This window comes from Sorex fumeus, unplaced genomic scaffold (assembly GCF_029834395.1).
Source record: "Sorex fumeus unplaced genomic scaffold, SorFum_2.1 ptg000063l, whole genome shotgun sequence".
NCBI classification, from domain to species: Eukaryota; Metazoa; Chordata; class Mammalia; order Eulipotyphla; family Soricidae; genus Sorex; species Sorex fumeus.
Genome location: NW_026606120.1, coordinates 81,061,677 through 81,081,711, shown reverse-complemented (window position 1 = coordinate 81,081,711; position 20,035 = coordinate 81,061,677). Strand labels below are relative to the sequence as shown.

The 20,035-nt window shown below is 57.1% G+C and overlaps 1 protein-coding gene across 3 annotated transcripts in view; it reads left to right on the top strand.

Moving 5' to 3' along the window:
- PECAM1 (platelet and endothelial cell adhesion molecule 1) overlaps window positions 1–17,242 on the top strand; it is a 57,321-nt gene extending 40,079 nt beyond the window's left edge. For 2 of the 3 annotated variants that reach the window (XM_056127726.1, XM_056127727.1), the window contains 3 exons: window positions 2,820–2,876; window positions 10,735–10,757; window positions 16,034–17,242. In XM_056127726.1, coding sequence (XP_055983701.1) covers window positions 2,820–2,876; window positions 10,735–10,757; window positions 16,034–16,063 — 110 coding nt within the window. In that variant the 3' untranslated portion in view covers window positions 16,064–17,242. The remainder of the gene's footprint in view (window positions 1–2,819; window positions 2,877–10,734; window positions 10,758–16,033) is intronic. The other variant, XM_056127728.1, reaches the window with a different exon arrangement.
- Window positions 17,243–20,035: the final 2,793 nt, after the last annotated feature.

The window sequence follows — 20,035 nt, the reverse complement described above, 5'->3', positions numbered from 1 at the left end:
GGGAGGAGGGCAAGCCTGACCCTGTTTTCTCTTGACGGGCCCTCAGTGAGGAAGGGTTTTGTGGGTTCAAGGTCTGAGAGGAGATTATTGAGCTGGTCCCAGCCAAGCCAGACCACGGTGGGGGCGGGACCCGGCTGGCTGCTGCCCAAGTGGCCGCTTGGGGCTGAAGGGGCAGGAAGGAACTTGTAAAGTCCTGGCTGCGGCATGTTTGCTGGGTGGCTCATCGCTGGGAAAACCCCGTGACGTCGAAGTCACCACGTTCACCCTTAACAGAGGAAAACAGAAGCCAGAAGTGAGCCCGTCCGGAAACAGGCTGACACTTGGACAAATGGCCTGGGGCCTGCTCAGTCACCAGAGCAGCCGAGGGCCAGAGAGGGAGGCCGTGAGCGCTAGGTGGGGCCCCCAAGGAGGCCTCTGCATGCCAGCAGCTCAGCCAAGAGCAGGGCCTTATGCCGCCTGGCCAACAGCAGTTAGGAGGCAAACAGGGTCTCACCGGCCTTCACAGGGTGGCTGGGTCAGAGGACGAACTGGCGAGACGCCAATTTATCCCATGGCTCGGGACCCCCCATGCTGGGCAGAGTCCCACTCACCCTTCTTTGATCTCAGTGCCGGGGCGGTACTGAGTGACCAGCTGGTCCAGGCCTGCCGCAGGGGTGTGGCCACCCACCTCCCAAGCAGCTAGGGGCATCCTGAAATTTTCCTCAGTGTTTAGAAAGCTGGTGCCCAGAGAGAGCAGAGGAAAGGCGGTTCCCCGCAGAGGACCTCATACTCAGCCTCAAGATTGACAACCAGATCCTGCCCTGGGCTCTGGTGGCATCGGCACCGCATGGCATCCTCGAAGCCGGGCACCCCATCCTGGGCTCTCTCCTGCTGTCCGACCCTGAGGGTTCCGTGTGCGAGTGACATGGCGATAACCCGGGGCCAGGGGTTGTGAGACAAACATCTGCAAGGACCTGGTCGTCTCCTGCCACGGCCAACCCTTCCAGGTAGCCACCCACAGCCTGGGACAGGGGGACACAGGCCTCAGGCATGGGACAGAGCATATGCCGGTGTGTCATTGTGCTATGGGTGTGAGTCCCTCAAATGCGGGGGGAGTCCAGGGCCCAGAGTGGGAAGGTGTGCAGTGATGGAGGGATGTGAGGAGGGGGCTGCATCCCTAACATGGAGCAAAGCTCACCTAGGCTGGAGAACAAGGAGGGGAAGGGCCGTGCAGGTGACACAGGTGTGTGTGTCGGTCGGGGTGATAGAGGGGGTCTCTGGGCCAAGCCTAGGCCTCCTCCCAGCAGTTTGGGTCCCAGTGTATCCCGGTCTCTGCCCAGATAGGTCACGTGCACTGACCATGGTGGCAGGAAGCGTCTGCCCTATGGGAGGAGCGTGCTGGCCACAGAGCAACAGGCCCTTCCATGGGTGAGGGTTGGTGACAGTTCATGCAGGGAACCCCAGCCAGGGTTGGGGTCTCTGTCCTGCTTCCTGAGGGGTGGTGGGGAGTATGGTGTGTGTGTGTGTGTGTGCACGCATGTGTGTGTGCACGCGTGCACATATGTGTGTGTGCTATGTATCCATGCCATGCATGTGTGTATTCAGTACATAATGCACGTGTGTTTACACTGCATGTGTATGAATGTATGTGTGCTATGCATCCATGACCTGCATGTGTGTACTCATTGCATGATGCATGTGTGTTTGCACTGCATGTGTGTGCATGCAGCCCGTGTTGGCAATGTATATGTGCATGTACAAACACCCTGTGCTTCTGCATTTACTTCAGATGAGCAGCTGGGCCTGTCACTGGTCAATGTTGCCTAGCCCAAGGCTTTCTGTGGGGTGGACTCCACACCTGGGGCTGCTCATCTCACCCACAGAGGCCGGGGGAGTAACTCAGGGGAAGGGCACGTGCTTAGCTGGCCCGAGGCCCTGAGATCATCCCTGGCACTGTGTAGTCCCCTGCAGTAGGAGGCCTGTGGGCCCCTGGACTTAGCCGAGAGCCTCCCAGACTGAAAGAAGTTAATGAAAGGGCTTCACCCGAAGGAGCTCCACGTGTCACCCCTGCAACAGGACAGAATGAGGGCTCTTGCCTTGCACGCAGTCAACCTGGGTTCGATCCCCAGCACCACATGTGGTTCTCCAAGACTACCAGGAGTGATTCCTGAGCACAGAGGCAGGAGTAAGCCCTGAGCATTGCTGGGTGTGGCCCCAAAACCAAGAAAATGAACAAAAGAATCTTTCCAGGAGAAACTGGAGAGATAGTCAAGGGGTTAAGGCACTTTCCTTATGCAGGGCTGTCCCGGGTTTATTTCCTGGCGCCCTGATTGGTCCCCCAAGCACTGCCAGGAGTGCTGAGTACTGCTGGGTGGAGCCCCAAATCTAACAAAAGAATCCTCCCAGAGCACCCATAGATAGACCCCAGGGCCAGGAAGCTGCAGAGGGGTCCACTGGTGGTGACCCCAAGAACCTTGTTTATGACCAGCTCCTGGGGCCAGCTGTTCCCCCAGACAGTGCTCAGCTCAGCCCAGACCTCAGACCACGGGAGCGGAGATCTTAGCCGAGGCTCCAGAGAAGGGCTGGAGCACAGTTCAACCAACCCAGTGCACAAAAACAGGGAGCAACCTTCAGTCTGCAGCTAGGGGACCCCAACCTGCAGTGCCCTTTGATCCCAGACTTCAAAGCTGAGTGTGATAAAGATCGAACAAGGTCCCAAAGGCCCAGGCTATAGCTCACGAGGCCTCAGAGGGGCACTCTGGGTGGGCTTGTGGCAGAGAGCACTGCCCAAGGAACCCCAGATGTCTTCCTGCCCCTGATTGTGCCCCGTCCCTTTCCAGGTCTGGAAGCCAAGGGCACGGAGACGGTATACAGTGAGATCCGGAAAACTGACCCCGGTGAGTGAGGGCCCCGCCCCTCCTCCTAAGGTAGCCACTCCCCCTCCCCAGTCATCCACGGGGCTTGGGAGTGGGCCTGGAAGAGAGGGAGCAAGGGAGGCCCCAGAAGGGGCTGCCACCATGAAAGCAGGACTGCAGAAAGCCTGGGGTTTGGTAGGGTCTGAGCACACCCCTAAGGTGCCCAAAAAGGCCTTGGTCCTGCATGCGGCTGGCCCGGTTCGATCTCGGCACCACCAGTAGTGAATCCTGAGTGCAGAGCCAGTAACCTCCTGGGATGACCCTAAAAAAACAGCATCAAAAGGGGTTTGTCTTGGGGCCAGACAGCAGAGCCAGGTCCCTGGTGCCTTCCCCTGGGGCTCCAGGAAAGGGAGGCTGCAGGCAATTGCAGGAGGACTGCAGGGAGCTACACACACACACACACACACACACACACACACACACACTCACCCTGGGGCTGGGGAAGGCACCTCCAGGGCAGATTCCCAGATTAGACAAAGTCAGGTTAAGAAGAGACACACCCAAGAGTGCATGGAATAGGACAGAGTCAGAGCCCCCCACAGGACAAAGGTCTGCAGAGCACTGCCCCCATCACAGGAGGGGGATGAGAAACACGAGGTTGCCATGGAGGCAGAGGCAGGTCTGTGCAGACTCACATGGCCCCCACCATGGCCCCGTGGCCCTGAGGAGGAGACACGGGGTTGCGGCCATCCAAGAAGGCTCTGCCTCTCCTCAGAGAAGAGAAGCTGCTCTCTCTGGCACTGGGGCCTGATTTGCCTCCCGCTTAGAGCAATCCTTTTAGGGCAAAATGGTGGGGGTTGGGGGCCAGGGGGTAGGGTGAGGGGGCTGTCTGTGTGTCTGAGTGTGGCATGCTCCATCGTCGCTCCCTGCAGGGGAGCCTCTGCTCCAGCTGGCCTGTAGGCCAGGCCTCTCCTCTGGCTGAGGGCTGGGAGGGAGCAGCCCACTCTGAAGGAGCCCCGTGACAGAGGGCCCATGTGAGTGTGAGTGAGTTTGAGTGTGTGGAGTTTGTGTGAGTGTCTATGTGTGTGTGTGAGAATGCAAGAAAGTGTGAGAATGTGTGTATGTATGAGTGAGAGTATGTGGGTGAGCATTTGTGTGTCTCTGTGAGTGTATGTGTGAATGTGAGTATGAGTGTGTGAACGTGAGTGTGTGTGTCGTATGTGTGTATGTGTTGCATGTGTGTAAGTTTGTGTATATGTGAGTGAGTGTGTGTCAGTGTGTGTGAGTGTCAGTATGTGTGTGTGGGTGTGTGTGAGTATGTGTGTCAGTGTATGTCAACATGCGTGCATGTGTGGGTGAGTGTCAGTGTGTGTGTATCAGTGTGTGTATGTGTTTGTGTGTACTTCGACCACACCCAGCAGTGCCCAGGGATCACTCCTGGCAGGGATCTGGAGGCCACGCACAGTGCTAGAGACTGACCCAGAGTGAGTCACATGCAAGCTCAGCCCACCCCGTGTGCTGTCTCTCGAGCCCCTGTCCTGATGGGGGATGACCAGCGGGGGACTCTAACCACCTCCGTTTCTTCCCTGTGTGACGGAGGTGGTCTCAGTGAGAAGGAATGGGGTGGCACGGCACCTGCTCCCATGCTGACAAGCACAACAACCCCGAGCCTTGGGGAGGTTGGGCCGCTTGGCCTAACTGGGGTGCGCTGCCCTTCCCCGCACCCAGGCCGGCTGCCCACACCACACCATCAGGCCTGGCCACCCTGAATGTGGTCTCTCACCTGGAAGCCTGTTCTCACCTGGACACCTGCCAGGAGTGAGGTTTAGAGGGCTGGAGACTCAGAATCGAAACCAAGTGAAGCCGGTGCCCCCTTCTTGCCTGGAAACTGGGGGTTCCTGTTTCCGAACACTTCCTGCCAAGCTGCTGTCAGGGACCAAGGGGACGAGACCCCGGGTCTCGCTGATTTGTTTGCCCTTTTCCTTCTCTTGCTGTCAGACTCTGCAGCCTGGCTCTCACTTAACTCTTCCCACTCGTCTTAGCTGGATGGCACCTCTGTTATTCCTGTGCTGCCGGTGTGGAAGCTGCACAGCTGGGCCTGAGGAGAAAGGGCAGGGAACTGCGTGCAGGGGGCTGCAGGGCCCTGGGTGGGCTTCCCCTTTCCTCCCTTGGTGGCCCAAGCAGCTGCCACCCGCTTGGACACCTTTCAACTGGTCTTGCTCTTACCCTAATGACAGATTCAGCTCTGTCTACTTTAGAACCATGTTCTAGATGCTCAGGATCTCTGAGTGTCCTCCTCTGCTTCCTGTTGGAAAGCAGGAGGTCTTCCTCTCTCCCCTGAAACCCTGGAAGGCTCACTCGGGGTCAGCTAGCAGGGAGAACCAAGAAACAGGGTGTGCTTCTGCGTTTCAGAACACAGCCAAGTGGAGACCCCACTGGGTGCGCTGTCCGCACGGGGCAGTGAGAGCCTGACTGTTAGCTGGACTCTTCCTCCAATCCACTCTCTGTTCCCACCATCTTCCAGTCCGCAGCGCCTCAGGGCGGGCTATTTTGGGAAACAGCTCGCAGACCCAGTTCTGGCTCTGAACTCATGTTTTCCCCTGTGGGCTGCAAAGGAAAGCTGCACCTCCAGATAAGCCAAAGGACCCGGGCAGGCGTGGGCATTGCTGGCACCGGGCACTCAGGGCTGGTAGAGACTCGGGGTGGGGGGCTGGGCAGGACTGCAATCTTGACTTGAGGCTCTTGGCTCAGTTCCTTTTAGAAAAACTTAGAGGAAAACACTCGTCTTTTTAGGCTTCTGAACACATCTATTTGGGTGACACTAAGTACAGCCGCTTAGTGGTACAACCGTTAACTCCCTCTCCAGAACTTTTCCTCTTCCCAAATTATACCTCCACAGACAGGAAACAAGAGCCCCCCCCACCCCCACCCCGCCGCATTTCCCAGCCTCTGGAAGTCCCCCTTCCTCTTTGTGTCTCTGTGAATTTGACTCCGTTCCCTTGTCTAGCTGGATCTAGATGTAAAAAGGGGTTGTTGAATGAATGACATTCTGTTTCCTCCTGGTCCTGACCTTTAAGACCATCTCAGAAGCTGGGGAGGAAGGGATGGGGCTAGAACTGACTCTGGCTCAATCCCTGACACCACATGGTCCCCATCAGCATCCCTGGGGAGACCCCCAGAGCCGTGCTGTGGTGCTCCAGGTTACCCCCAGCCAGCACAAAAGGTCCAAACAGTGCAGCCTCCTTGGCCCCTGCATTGAACCACCCTCCCAAATTGCTGAGGAGTACCAGAGTGGCTGCTGGGCCCCTGAACACTGTCCAGGAGGTCCCCTGTGCCCTCAAAGAGAGTGTCCGGGGCAAAGGCCAAGTCTGTCTTGTTCCCTCCAGCTTCCTCCCCAAGCATGCCCGCCAACCCTACCGAGAGACTCCCTCAACCTCCTGCAGTCAGCCCGAGGCCTTGATCCCTGACTCAGACCCTCCAACGGGTGTTAACTTTCAGCCCAGGATCTCCCTTCATATCTGAGCTGAGTCCTGGGTCTGGGGCCAGCGTGCTGTGGTCGGGTTCCAGTCTGTGTCATGCTCTGTGCTCTCAAGGAAACTAGCCCACTTGAGGGATGGGCACCAGAGGTCGGCCCCACGCTGCCAGGGGCCCGCATCCCACTGCCCACTTCGGCTTTTGCCTTCTTTTTCTTTCTCCATGAAATGGCCCAACGGTGTGGAAGTGCTGGCAACAGGGCGCCCTCATTTCCCGGAGAGTGTGGCCCTGACAGGCCAGGGTACCCCTATTCCCTCGGAGAGTGCGTTCCTGACAGATCACGGCACCCCCTCACTTTCCCCATTCCCCAGAGAGTGCAACCAGGGTCACAGGTCAGGATGCTGGTGGCTGTGGATCTATGTAGTGACCCAACTCCAACCCTTTCCAGTGACAATGTTTATTTTAAAATTGTAAAAAATAATAATCATTTGTTTTGTTGTTGTTGGGGGGTCATACCCAGCAGAGATCAGGGATTACTCCTGGCTCTGCTCTCAGGAATTAATTACTCTGATGGTGCTTGCGGGACCATATGGGATGCCAGAGAGTGTCAAACCCAGGTCAGTCACATGCAAGGCAAGCAGCTTCCCCACCATACTACCACTCCTGCCTGTCTTTTTCAGGCCGGGATTCCCATTCCAGGCATTTGCATGTGGTTAAGACTTGCAAATCCAATCAGCCCAAGTTGCCCTAGCAAGCCAATGGTTTGGTTTACAAACATGGGCATCTGCACTGTCTTTTTTCCCTCTAATCCAGCAGTGATGTAGGCAGTGCTGGGAGGTGGAGAACAAAGGGTGTGGTCCAGGGCGGCGAGAGGTCATTCACTCCTGTCCTCTTTGGCCCCAGACTCATTGCATGATACTGGTCAGCACATGAGTTCTCTGGGGGCTTACAGGTGACCTTTCCATCCTCTGCCCCCAGCCCCAGCTTGCTCATAGCTTTGGTGTTCTGGAGGGTAGAACCACTTAGCATGTCTGCAACACACACACACACAGCACAACACACACACAATATACACACAACACAACAGACACACACATACACACATGTGTCCTGTATTTCTCAGTGCCTGCCTAGTGACAAAAATAAAGGAGAAAGTGAACCCAACCAAATAGGGAGCACCCCATAAATGCAGGGTTGACGTGGCATAGCCATAACGGGGGGGGGGGGGCGGGGGTGCTGCCTTATCTGTTGGGTAGAGACCATATGTTAAGAATCTTCCAGGGGCTGGAGTGATAGTATAGCGGGGAGGGCATTTACCTTGCACGCAACCAACCCGAGTTCAATTTCCAGCATCACGTATGGTCCCCGAGCGCCACCAGGAGTAATTCCTGAGTGCATGAGCCAAGAGTAGCTCCTATGCATTGCCGGGTGTGACCCAAAAAGCAAAAAAAAAAAAATCTTCTGATGTACAAGGCCACCCCTACCAGCCCCCAAAGCCAACAGTGCCCACCTTAGGACACTGAGCAGGCTCCAGCCAGACAGCTGACGGGCTCTCCAGTGGCCGGCTCTGGTTTCCGCTATGCTCACTCCCTTGGGAGGTGCCCCAGATACTTCCCTCCTGCCACCTGGTGGTGACTCCATGCTGGCCTCTGTCACCTGGCCTTTTGGGGCCTTTCACACTCACTCAGCCCCAGGCAGCCTGGATGGTTCAGAGAATTTGGGTCCTGAAAAAGAGCTGAGTAGCAGAACGCCAGGAGGTGGGATCCCCTCAGGGGGCAGAGATGGGCCTATGAAGGCCCCTTCCACCCATTCTGGGAGGCTCCAAGTAAGCCCAGCTGGGGGGCTGGGTTGAGTGAAAGAGGGTGAAGAACAGGTGCTGAAGAAACGGCCCCCCACAGATCCTGTCTTTGTGGTTGTCGCTGCATTTTCAGGAAGAAAAGTATCAGGGAGCAGGAAGTGGGGCTCACGGCGGGAGGGATGTAGGGGTCAGCACCCCAAAGAGAGCAAGTCTGAGCCACTCTCCCTGCAAGTCTCATCCAAGAGGCCTGGGGGCTTGGGGACGCGGGAAGTCCGGGGTTCTTGGGGCCCTGCTGGGTCAGGCTGGGGTGGGGTGAGGGTGTGGGTGCTGCCACAGCCTCCCCCAATGTGTGGAAGTTTGCACAACAGCCCAGCTCCATAGTTGGGGTGATTCATCCATCTTGGGTCCCTGGGAAGGCCTGGCCCAGCTCCTCTGGAGGGCCCACACAATGGGTTGTGATAAGATGGGCCGGGGATGTGGGCTTGTGCAAACAGGATATAGCCGAGTTAGAGAGAGAAGCAGAAGGCTGCGGCGTCTGCTGCCACAGCCGGGCCCCAAGATCACCCCAGATGTCAGGCTGGGAACCGGGGGGCCCCTGGGAGTGTGCTTGAAGGGCCAGACAGATAGTCCAGCAGGCAGGGCACTTGCCTTGCATGTAGCCAAAGCAGGTTCAATCCCTAGCATCCCATTATATGGTTCTCTGAGCTGCCTCCAGGAAGGATCTCTGAGTACAGAGCCAGGAGTGAACCCTGAGCATCAATGGTTCTGACCCCCCCCCCCCAATTTTTTTAAGTTAGTCTTGGCTGGAGCAGTGGACAAAGGACTCCCACCATGGCTTCAGCCCCAGCCCCACATCCTTGGGGATGGGGGGGCGCAGTTGCTCAGGTTTGCCCTGGCCTCTGTCCTCAAAGGTCTGTCAGTGGGTTGTGCTGAAAATCACAGCCCATCAGCCACAGCTCATGCAGACATTGTGGTCCCAGGGCCCAGCCATTCCCAGGACACTAGGCTCTGTCTCCTTCCTCTCCTGGGGTGGGGGGACCCTTGCTGTGGGGTCCACCCAGCCCTGATCCACCCCTCCATAGAGGCGCCTGCTCTCTGCACCTGCTTCGTCCCTCCCTCGCTCTCCTGACCTGCACCCCAGCCATTGCACCCCACAGCCTGCCAGGGCCAGCCTGGCCCACATGCACAACGCCAAGAACCCCAAGTGGTCTCCTGAGCAGAGGGGTGGAAGCTCTGGAGATTCTCATGGCCCCGCGGAGGGCATGGTCATCTCTGCCTTTCTGCTCCCGAGAGGGGGCAAGCCAGTAGGACACATGCAAGCACAACTGGAGAGATAGTATGATGGAGAAGGCACTTCCCTTGCATGTGGCCGACCCGGGTTTGGTCCCCAGCACCCCACATATGCTCGCCATGAGCCCCTCCAGGAGAGAACCTTGAGAACAGGGCCAGGAGTAAGCCCTGAGTGCAGGAAATGTGGAAGCCGCTTTATTTTCCCAAGAGGATACTGGCAGCAGAATTATTTTAAAAAGCCAAATCTCGGAAAGAACCCAAATGTTTCAAGTCAAATAAACAATTTCCAATGGTACAGCCACAACCAAGGGTGACTAAGAGGAGCTCAGAAAATGTTTTGGGGCTGTCGGAGGACATGAAGACAGGCTACAAAGAGGCACCATTTGCAAAATTTGCAAAAAAGCAACATTCAGGCTTTTTTTTATGGGGCAGTGCGCACCTAAACAGTGCTCAGGGCCCTTCTGGCCATTCCCAGCAATTCTCAGCCTGGCCTGGCAGGCCTGAGGCCCCAGAGCTCAGCCAGGTGATGTTCAGGTCCAGCAGTTGCCACGCCTGGCTGTGCTCAGGGGACCATTCAGTCCCAGGGACCTGACATGGGGCCTCTCTGATAACAGGCATGCACCCCCGCCCTTCTAACCTTTGCGTTCTCTGCAGCCCCTCACTCTGTCTTTGTTTATTTTCATCTTGTGGTGCCAGAATCATGGAATCCAGGCATCGTGCATGTACTTCACAGCCTGAGCATCTCCCCAGTCTCCTTTTAACTGTTTATAAAAAGTCAATTCATAGCTGGAAGACAGAGTGTCAACAGTTAGAAGAGCTGGAATCAGAGTTGGGTTTATTTGTTTTTTTCTGTCTTTCTGGATCAGGGCAAGGCACAGGGGTTACTCCTGGCTCTGCACTCAGGAATTACTCCTGATGATGTGAAGGGACCCATATGGGATGTCGATGATCAAACTCAGGTCGGCTGTGTGCAAGGCAAACACCTTCCCCTCTGGACTACCACTCTAGCCCAAAGAGATGATTTTTATCTGTGACTTCCTACTCTTTCTGTAGTTTTCCACATTTTTCCAAAACGGCATTCTATGTCTTAAGAAACGGAAAGAAAAAGCAGCTTGAACTATCTAATGAACTTCTAGGCTCCGGTGCGCTTGTCATAGGGGGCTAGGGGTGCAGGAGACATAACCCTGAACCCCAGGAAGCTCCTGGGTCTGGGGTCTCCTTGAGCTCTGCTCCCCTCCCGCTTTCTCCCGGCCCTGCTTGACCCCCTAAGTGTTGGGGTTGGGTGGTACTTAGGAGGCTCTCTGTATTGCTCATTTCTACATTATCCTCTGTTTGCAGATTTCCTGGAAAACAGATATTCCGTAAGTACACGTTACATCTATATTCTTTTTGGGTTTGGGGGGGTGGGATGCTCTGAGCAGTGCCTGGGGGACCAGCTTGTTCTGGGGGTGGAACCTGAAGCTGCTTTTCTCAGAGTGCAGACTCCAGCCCCCTGAGCCCCCCTCCCAGCCCTACACACTTCCCCTTGCTGGCCTGCAGTCGAGCTGGACAGGTCATACTTCCGGCTTCTGCTCTGCTATTGCTGCATCCCAGGACTGGCCTCAAACCCCCAGACCAGCACCTCCGGGCAGCATGTGCAGGGCACAATGGCCACTCTACTGGGCCAGCTGTGATTGCTGATGTGTTCTGTTGGCACATTACTTCACAGCCCAGGAGGAAGGGGCACCCTGAACAGCACCCCCTCCTGAACCTCAGATGACCGGGCCTGGGAGCCCCAATCTCCAGATGGGCCCACTCTACTTCTCCTAGTCCAGGGCCGGGATGGGGGCCGACTGTGTGTGTGTGTGTGTGTGTGTGTGTGTGCGCGCGCACACACACACACACACCTTGGCCATGAGACCCCAAGATCTTCTTTCAACTGAGTGTCTGTGTGGCTCCCTGCTACCAGCCCCTCACAGGAGATTCCAGCTGGTTCTCTGAGAGGGGTCTTGGGGGCCCTTGCCCAGGTCTAGGAGAAAACTGAGGGATGTTGGGTCCTCAGCTCTGAGGAGCAGCAGTGGGCCCTGAGTGACAGGGGGAGAGTGAGTGTGGCAGGGCCGCGCGGGCCTCCTTAGAGGCTTTACTCCCAGGCTTAGGAAGGCCCCCCTTGGCAAGTGGGAGGGGTTTTGAGACACTCGGAAGTGCAGATTCCAACTTTGCAAAGTACTGTTTTCCCCTCCCTCCTCCCTCCCCACTTCTGATGTGCCACCCTGCCCTGCAGGGGTTAAGGAGGCAGCTGGTATCTTTGCTGGGTTTGGATTCACACCCTGCAGTGCTCAGAGATTACTCAGGGCTCTATGCTCAGGCTCCGGCAGTGCTTTTGGGGAGCCTGCACAGTGCTAGGTGCCAGGACCTAGCCTGACTGGGGACCCCTGCGGAGCCAGCACCCTCCCTGCTGTGCTGTCTCTCTGCCCCGACAGTTCATCTCTTTTTTTTTTTATCATTTTTTTTATTAGTGAAACACCATGAGGTACAGTTACAGACTTATACATTTTTGTGCTTGGGTTTCAGTTATACAATGATCAAGTACCCATCCCTCCACCAGTGCCCATCCTCCTCCCCCCGCCCCCCGACAGTTCATCTCTTTTTATTTTGCTTTGGTTTGATTTTGGTTTGGGGGTGCCACACCTGGGGTTGCTCAGGGATTACTCCTATTCGATCTCAGGGCTCCGTGCTCAGGGATAACTCCCGGGGTGGGGTAGCAGGGGAACATATGGGGTGCTCGGGATTGAACCCAGACGGGCTATGTGCAGGGCAAGCACCCAGCGTGCCTGCCCTCCTACTGATCTCCCCAGCCCCCGCCCCCCCCCCCCACTGCTAATCTCTTAAGGAAGGCAGGATTTGCCCTGCCAACTGCTGGCTGCTCCCCTAAGGTCTGCAGAACTTTCACAAGACCGCTGGTAACCCTTCCAAGGGGCCCAGCTTCCTTTGTTTGGCTGGAGTCTGAATTGTGCCCAAGGGACAGGAAGTGGCTGACTTTCTTGTGAGGGAGGAAAGCTTTCCGTTTAAGGGAGAGAGAAATGAATGTCATTTCCCAGCCAGTACCAATCAGGCTCCTTCTGAAATCAGAGCCTGTTGTCGCTACAGGACAGAAAAACCCAATTTACAGGCAAGAAAACCGAGGCAGAGCAATTGGCCAGGGAAGGGGTCATTACCCCACAAGTCAGCCGCTGAGCCAGGTCCAGAACTCAGATTTCCAGGCTCTCCGGCCTGCCCAGAACTCAGACCCCCCTCCACAAAGTGACAGCTCTGCCCCGGTCAGCGTGGCCTCCAGGGTGGCAAGTGAGAACATGGCCGAGGGGGCAGTGGAGACCCTGAGAAAGAGGCCTGCTGGACCCCTCCACGGGTCTGCAGGAGTCACTTTGTCTTCGGTGCAGACTGCATCTCGGACCCAGGCCCAAATACTTTCCCTTTCTCAGGAGTCACCAAACCCCCAGGCCAGCCGCAAGCACCTCCCCAAGTAACAGAGCCCTTTGTGGGAGCATAGAAACTCAGTCAGCTCCGGGAAAGGGGTGTCTAACATGCTCTGTTGATGGAAGATGCAGGTAGGCCACACTGCCACTCGCCCCCCCCCATCATCAGGTGGTGGGGTCAGGAGAGAATTTATTGAATTGCCCAGCAGGGGAACGGGAGGGGACTTCCTTCCTGAAATCAAACCTGGCCATCGCTCCCGCTTGGCTCCCAGAACGGTCCTGGCCTCTAAAAACATGTTGGAGGAAATATCTAAACAATGAGATCGCCACTTCGCCAAAGACTAATTTAGTGTTGTTTGACCTACTCCATGGGCGCTTTCTGACTTCATTTTTCCTCTGCCGTTTGGGCCATGTTTATAGATGGTGTTTGTGGCCCAAGGAGACAGATAATGGAAGAGAGAACACTCTGTCCCCAAAAGGGGTGACGCGGGGCCTTGCCCGCAGCCCAGGATCCTGGCACAGGTCTTGGCTTGTCACTGACAGCTCAGCGGCTGCCAGAGCCCCCCGCCCCCGCCCCTGCACCCCTCCCTCTCCCCTGCAGGGAGCCAAGTCAAGAGTCCAGAGTGTGAACCTCAGAACATCTTGGGGGCGGTGCTGTCTTCCTCCAATCCCCCGGTCCTCCTCTGTAACACAGAGATGGTGGTGACACAGAAATAGCTTATCGACCAGGGTTTCCCACTGTCGAAATGAGGAACTCACACGCCAAGTGCAGGCAGGCTGGTGATCAGCCTAACGGGCTTGACCTCAGCGCTGGAGACTGCATGCGGGAATGAACGTTTACCTACCTCGCGGCCCCCTGACCCAGGTTCCACATTGGTCCCCTCCCCTCCCCAAGCACCCCCAGGGCTCACTGCTGAGCACAGAGCCAGGAAGAAACCCTGAGCACCACCAAGTGTGTGCGCCCCCCCCCAAAGAAAAGCTTTTTACTTCACTCGGCATTTTGGGGGGTGGCTGGAGCATTGGCCTCATAACACGGGTGGGCGCACAGGGTGGCTGTGGCTGTTGCCCAGGCTCGGAGTGACTCCAGATAAGCTGCCTTCTCGCTGTCTCCTGGGGACACTACTGTAGGTCTCTGCCTCAGTCTCCTCTTCCCTGAAATGGATGTGATCAAACCCAGATAGTTATAAGGATTACGGGGGTGCGGGGGTGGGGCTCAGGGCTGGGGTGCTGAGGAATCAGAAGCCGACTGGCCCCCAAGAGGGTCCACTCGGACCTGGATTCAAGGTCAAGGAGGGTGAGCTCAGATTTCAGCCCAGGGAAGCCCAGGCCCTTACCCGGGGTGGGATGGGGAGGGTGACTTAACCCCTCAAAACCCCCAAGAAGGTCCTTCCGTTGGCGCGCGGCCCCTGGTGTTCCAGCCCCCACGAGGCCAGCGGAGGTGTCTGTGGAGGGACTTGGTCTGTGGCCTACAGAAAAGCTGGCCGCTGGCGGAGGAAATGGGAAGAGGGGAGTTACCAGGACTGGGGGGTGGGGGCGGGGGGCTACCACAGCCCTTGGCGCACCGGCCTGGGTGTCTGGGCCAAGCCAAGGGCTTCCTGCTGGGCTGGTGGGACCCGCATCCCGTCCTAGGAGGGGCCCCTTCCCAGACCCTGTCACCCAGCCGTGGGGTTTTCAGGCCCTGGTCTCTCTGCAGCTGGGGGTCTCCTGTGCTCATACTCAGGACGCGGCGGGCTCAGGGGGAGCCCAGCTATGGGCCTGATGCTGTTTGCTCTAGGGGACACCCAGGCTCTCCCACATGCTCCTTTCTGCTCCCTCCGTTCGGGAGTCGCCTCTCCAACGTCTCTGGGGTGCCTTGCATGCCCCAGTTGAGGGGCCCCTAAGCTGGGTGAGGCCTGAGCCAGGACCCCCAGCCTTTTCCCTCACAGTAGTACTATAGCATGGTGACTAAGCGGCTGCATGCAAGGGGCCCAGGGCATGGCGGGGAGCTCTGTCTCCTGGCCATCGGGGGGTGGGGGACACAGAGGGACTCGGGGACTCTGGGGCAGCCTCTTGGTCTGGTCTCTCTCTCTCTCTCTCTCTCTCTCTCTCTCTCTCTCTCTCTCGCTCTCTCATTCTCTCTGCACAACCCCAAACTGACCCCATCATCCTCGTCAAGTGTGCCGTGATGTGGCTTTAAGCGCTTTGACACGGTGGTCCCGCGGCCGCCCGCTCCATGCACAAACCCTGTCCTGTCCCCGGGAGACCCTCGCCTCCCCCAGGGTCGGTCCCTGCGACTCTGATCGTCTGGGTGCTGTCAGGACCCCGGGCCCCGCTGCACCCGCTTCTTCCTTAGGACATACTCAGGGCCAGTGGCCCACCGCTGCTCCAGGCAACCCAAGCCCGTTCTAGATGAGGCTGGTTCTGACCACCTGTAAGCACGAGCGCTGAAGCATTTGCAACCAGCCCCCTCCCTTTTCTGCCCTCGCTGTGGGTCTGGGGGTGGAACCCAAGGCCCCCGCACAGTCACGACTAGTGACAGAGCACTGACACCGAGCCTCAATCCCGCCCCTGGTCCTTTACTCCTCCAACTACAAAACAAGGGCGAGAGATACTGCCGCGTGGAGGGCGCTTGCCTTGCATGTGGCTGATCTGGGTTTCGTCCCAGGCATCCCAGAGGACCCCACCAGGAGTGACTCCTGAGCACAGGGCTAGGAGTACGCCCCAAGCACAGCTGGGTGGGCCATAAAAACCAATCAATCGGGGCTGGAGCCATAGCACAGCCGGTAGGGTGTTTGCCTGGCACGCGGCCAACCCGGGTTCGATTCCCAGCATCCCATATGGTCCCCCAAGCACCGCCAGGAGTGATTCCTGAGTGCAGAGCCGGGAGGAACCCCTGAGCATTGCCGGATGTGTGACCCAAAAAGGAAAAAAACAAAAAATCAATTGGTCAAACTACGAAACAGACCTAAAAGCCAAAGCCTAGACAGAAGCCCAGCCACCTTCCTGCAGGAGCTGGTGGGGGGTGCAGTGTGTGTGCACACGGCTTGGCTGCTTGTTGATGGCCTGGATCTGGGGTGCAGGGAGGGAAGGCTGCCCCTGCCCCCCCCAGCCCTGAGCATGGCAGCTCTGCATCAGGGTTCCCCACCGTCTGCTCTTCTGCACATCCCTAGGTGTGACCCCACATGTCTGGTCTCTTGTCGTTGCAGAGAACGGAGGGTTCCCTTGACAGCGTTTAGGAGCGAGGCCGACGCCCTCCATCCATCCTCCTCTCCATCTGTCCATCCGTCTGTCCATCCGGGGAGGACCGCCACACTCTGGAGGAGCGGACGATCCCCACGATGCCCGCCTTCCCGAACTCCCCACGCTTCTCTGAGAACCCACCCTGGCCACCGGAGTCAGCCCTTCCCACCCGTACCCAGCTGTATCTGGTGGGGGGCTGGTCCACCTCCCAGAGGGGGCCCCCTGAGCCCCGCCCAGCTGAGCTGGTGCCCCCTGGGGAAGGAGCACAGCCAAAAGGCCTGGGGCCTGCGATATTTTGAAACTTGAATCTTTGGTCTTGTCTAAAGATAAAGGACTTTCCCAAGTCCCTCCACCTCCGGAGAACTGTCTGAGTCAGACCACAGTCCCTTCGGGAAAGCAGCGGGCTTAGGGGCTGGTTTTTCTCTTGTCTTTGGGCCTTCAGATGCCTCGGTTCTGGAGTCCTAGCTCCTCAGAGCAAGGGGAGCCCAGCACTGCCCCCCACCCCCCGTTCCTGCTGTGATCTTGGGGTGGGCAAACAGCTGCCAGGGAACGTCACAGAACTTCAGCCTGAGGTCTGGGCTCACCCTGTCCCGGCCACACAGCACTGAAGTAGGATGAACTCTGCATGGTTCTTAAGCTGATTCTTTTCTTTCTTCTTCCTCTCCCATGCTGAAGGCAGGCGCACAGGAAGACGGTGGCCTACAGCAAATACTATTTTTTATTTTTATTTTTTGGGCTACACCCGGCGATGCTCAGGGCTTACTCCTTGCTCTGCACTCAGGAATCACTCCTGGCGGTGCTCAGGGGACCAGATGGGATGCCGGGAGTCGAACCCTGGTCAGCCTCATGCAAGGCAAACGCCCTCCCTGCTGTACCATCTCTCTGGCCCCCAAATACTATTTTTTAATAGAAAAAATGAAACACATATTTTTCTTACTAATTTTTTTTTAATTTATTCCTTGCTAAGGACCTGGTCTCCTGTCATCTTCAGATGTTTCGGATGGTGGGGGTGGGGGTGGGGTTCTTGAGTGGGTGGATGAGGGTCTGTGGCCATTTTGCTGGGGAGTCTCACTCATGAGCACCCCAAGCAGGAAGCCCGTCCCTGCCCACCTCAGTGGCCCAGCTGCAGGGACCTGCGAGGTGTCATAGTGAATAAATTTGATCTTTACTCCTCATCTTCCCATGGTGCGTCATCTGCTGGGAGAGTTGGTGACACTCCAGGGCACCCAGGAGAATGGGGCTGAGTCTCGCTCAGGAAGACCTTCGTGCCTTCACTGGACGTGGGCCAGAAGGGGCTGAGTCTCAGCTGAAGGCAGCATCTCTGGGCAAGAGGGTTGTCACGGAGGGCCAAGAACGGCAGCCGGAAGAGCCGTCATGTTCCCTTAAATCTGAACGCGTTCAGAGCGCGAGGCTCTCATGCAGGGTGCGGGACGTAGGCTCTGAGAGTATTCATTTGTCTGAAATTCCAGTCTAACCCATGTTGTATCTGGTAACCCTACCTGCGAAGCTTCTTCCCATCTGCCTCGGCTTCGGGGGCCCCCCTTCCCTCCTGCAGGTTGGGGAACCCCCGCAGCACTGTCCCCAGCTTCCCCAGGCTCTGAAGGCTGAGGGTGAGCAAGACCTGGGGCTCTGCCAGGTTCCTGCAGCAGAAACTCTGAGCTGGGCCCCGAGGCAGCCCCTAGGGAGACTCCGCTGCTCCCCTGGGGGTCAAGACCCCTTTGAAAGCGAGCTGACATCGGTGAACTTCCCCACAGAGTCCCATCCCAAACGCCTTAGACAGTTTTCAGGGGCTCAGCTGGAAGTGGTAATGTAGGTGACCCTTGCAACCATTGTCCACGCTCAGAGGGCCAGGGTCAGTTCAATCCTTTGCTGCCAGCCTTTGTCATTGTCCCAAAAAAAGTTCATGTCTGTCTGTCTGTGTGTATGTGGTGTGTGTGTATAGGTGTGTGGTATGTGTGTATGTGTGCGGTGTGTTGTGTGGTGTGTGTGCGTGGTATGTGTGTATGTGTGTGTATGTGTGGTGGGGATCTGTGTGGGGTGCGTGTGTATGGGGGTGGTGTGTGTATGTATGTGTGGTGTGTGTGTGGTGTGTGTATGTGTGTGTGGTATGTGTGTATGTGTGTGGTGTGTGTATGTGTGTGTGGTATATGTGTATGGATGTGTGGTGTGTGTGTTATGTGTCCATGTGTGGGGGTATGTGTGTATGTGTGTGTGGTATATGTGTATGTGTATATGTGTGTGTGGTATGTATGTATGTGTGTGGTGTGTGTATGTGTGTGGTGTGTGTATGTGTGTGTGGTGTGTATGTATGTGTGTGCGTGTGTGTATGTGTGTATGCATGTATGTATGTGTGTGTGTGTGAGTGTGTGTGTGTCTAGGGGGCTGTTCCTTCCATTCCTGCTGATTTCCGGATCCCCAGTGGGTTGCTCATGATCTTTCCTCTGCCTGAGTCTCCTGAGAGGGAAATCGGGGATCTTGCAGGGTGGAATCCGTGGCCAGAAACCTGTCCCGCGGCGCTTGGCGGTTCCACTGTCCTCCCGAGAAGCTCTGGCGGAAACTCGGGGACCACCCGGTGTCCAGGGCAGCGGAACTGAGCGAGAGCGCCCTCTCGTGGACTCCCGCGGTGGTGAGCCCTCCAGGCTAAGAGCAGGGACTGGGATTTTTTTCTCCTCTGCAAGTTGTGGGCGTGCCCTCTGCGGTCACCTTGATCACCTACACTCCACAGGAGCCAAGTGGCCACCGTGGGGCTCACGGGCCGTGTCCACGTCATACCTAGGCTGGGGTGTGACTAGCAGGGGCGCTGCTGGAAGCTCGGACGGGCACTCAGGATGAGGTCTCAGCATCTGGCCAGCCTGCGGGGATAGGACCATGCGGGCTGAAGGCGGCTCATCCCCCCACCCCCCCCGCAGCAGCACTCGCTCGGCACACACGAGTCCGGGGGTCCCGAGCTCCCGAGAGCTGGGGATAAAAGGGACCCCCGGGGCCACTGCTCTCTGGGACACACTGTCCAACAGAGACACATGAGTCAGGGAGATCCAGAGCACTGGGGAAGGAGCACCCAACACAGATTTGGACAGAGAGGAAGTTGGTGCCGACATAAGCCTTGAGGGTGCTGGGTGGAAAAGTGGGGGGCTGAGGCTGTCCCCCAGAAGCATGAGGGGTGCAGAGGCCCTGAAGCCAGGGGGAGGATGAGTCCTTGGGGAGCAGCAGGCAGACAGCCTACAGCCCAGGTCTCTTACAGCCGTGAGGTCAATGGGTCCTCTCCAGAAGCTTCCATTGTCCCCTGGGCATTTCTCCTAGGCTAGCCCAACACGAGGTTTGAGAATCTTAAGCAAGAGAAACTTGCTCCTGGGCGTGGTGGTTTCTGAGACTTCAGCAGTACCCTTGGGCAGTTGGATCCAGACTCAGTCCTCGAGGGAAGGAGACGGACATCCCGAGTGGGAGGGCCTGGGGATGGGGGTTGAGGGGAGTTCGCTCTTGTCCCCAACATTTCTGTCTCTGAAATGATTTTGTTGTTGCTGGCTGTTTTCCTTTCTCCAACCTCCTCACCTCACCCTCCAGGGGCCAGGGAGATGATCAGAGGGCTGGAGACATGACCCTCAAGTGGTGACCCTGGGTCCTGTCCCCAGCCCCACCTGGTCCCCCAAGCACTGCTGGGAGCACCCCCAAGGACAGCTTCCCCTTGCTCTTCCTCCTTCTCCATCTTTTCGTTCCCCCCTGGCCAATGAATTGGCACACTCCGGGGTGACAATTACACATTCCTTGTATTTATAGGTGGGTTTGCTGTTCCCGCTTATTTATTTTGAGAGCCAATGTGTGGGATATTTTTTATTTTTCACTCTCATTGCGGGAGGTAGGGCGTGGGGTGGAGGGACTCCCAGAGCCGGCAAGGTTGTTTGCAGCCTATGTGTGAGGCCGGGTGCATGCTTGTTTCCAGGGTTGAATGGGCTCATTAGGAAGGGTCCCCA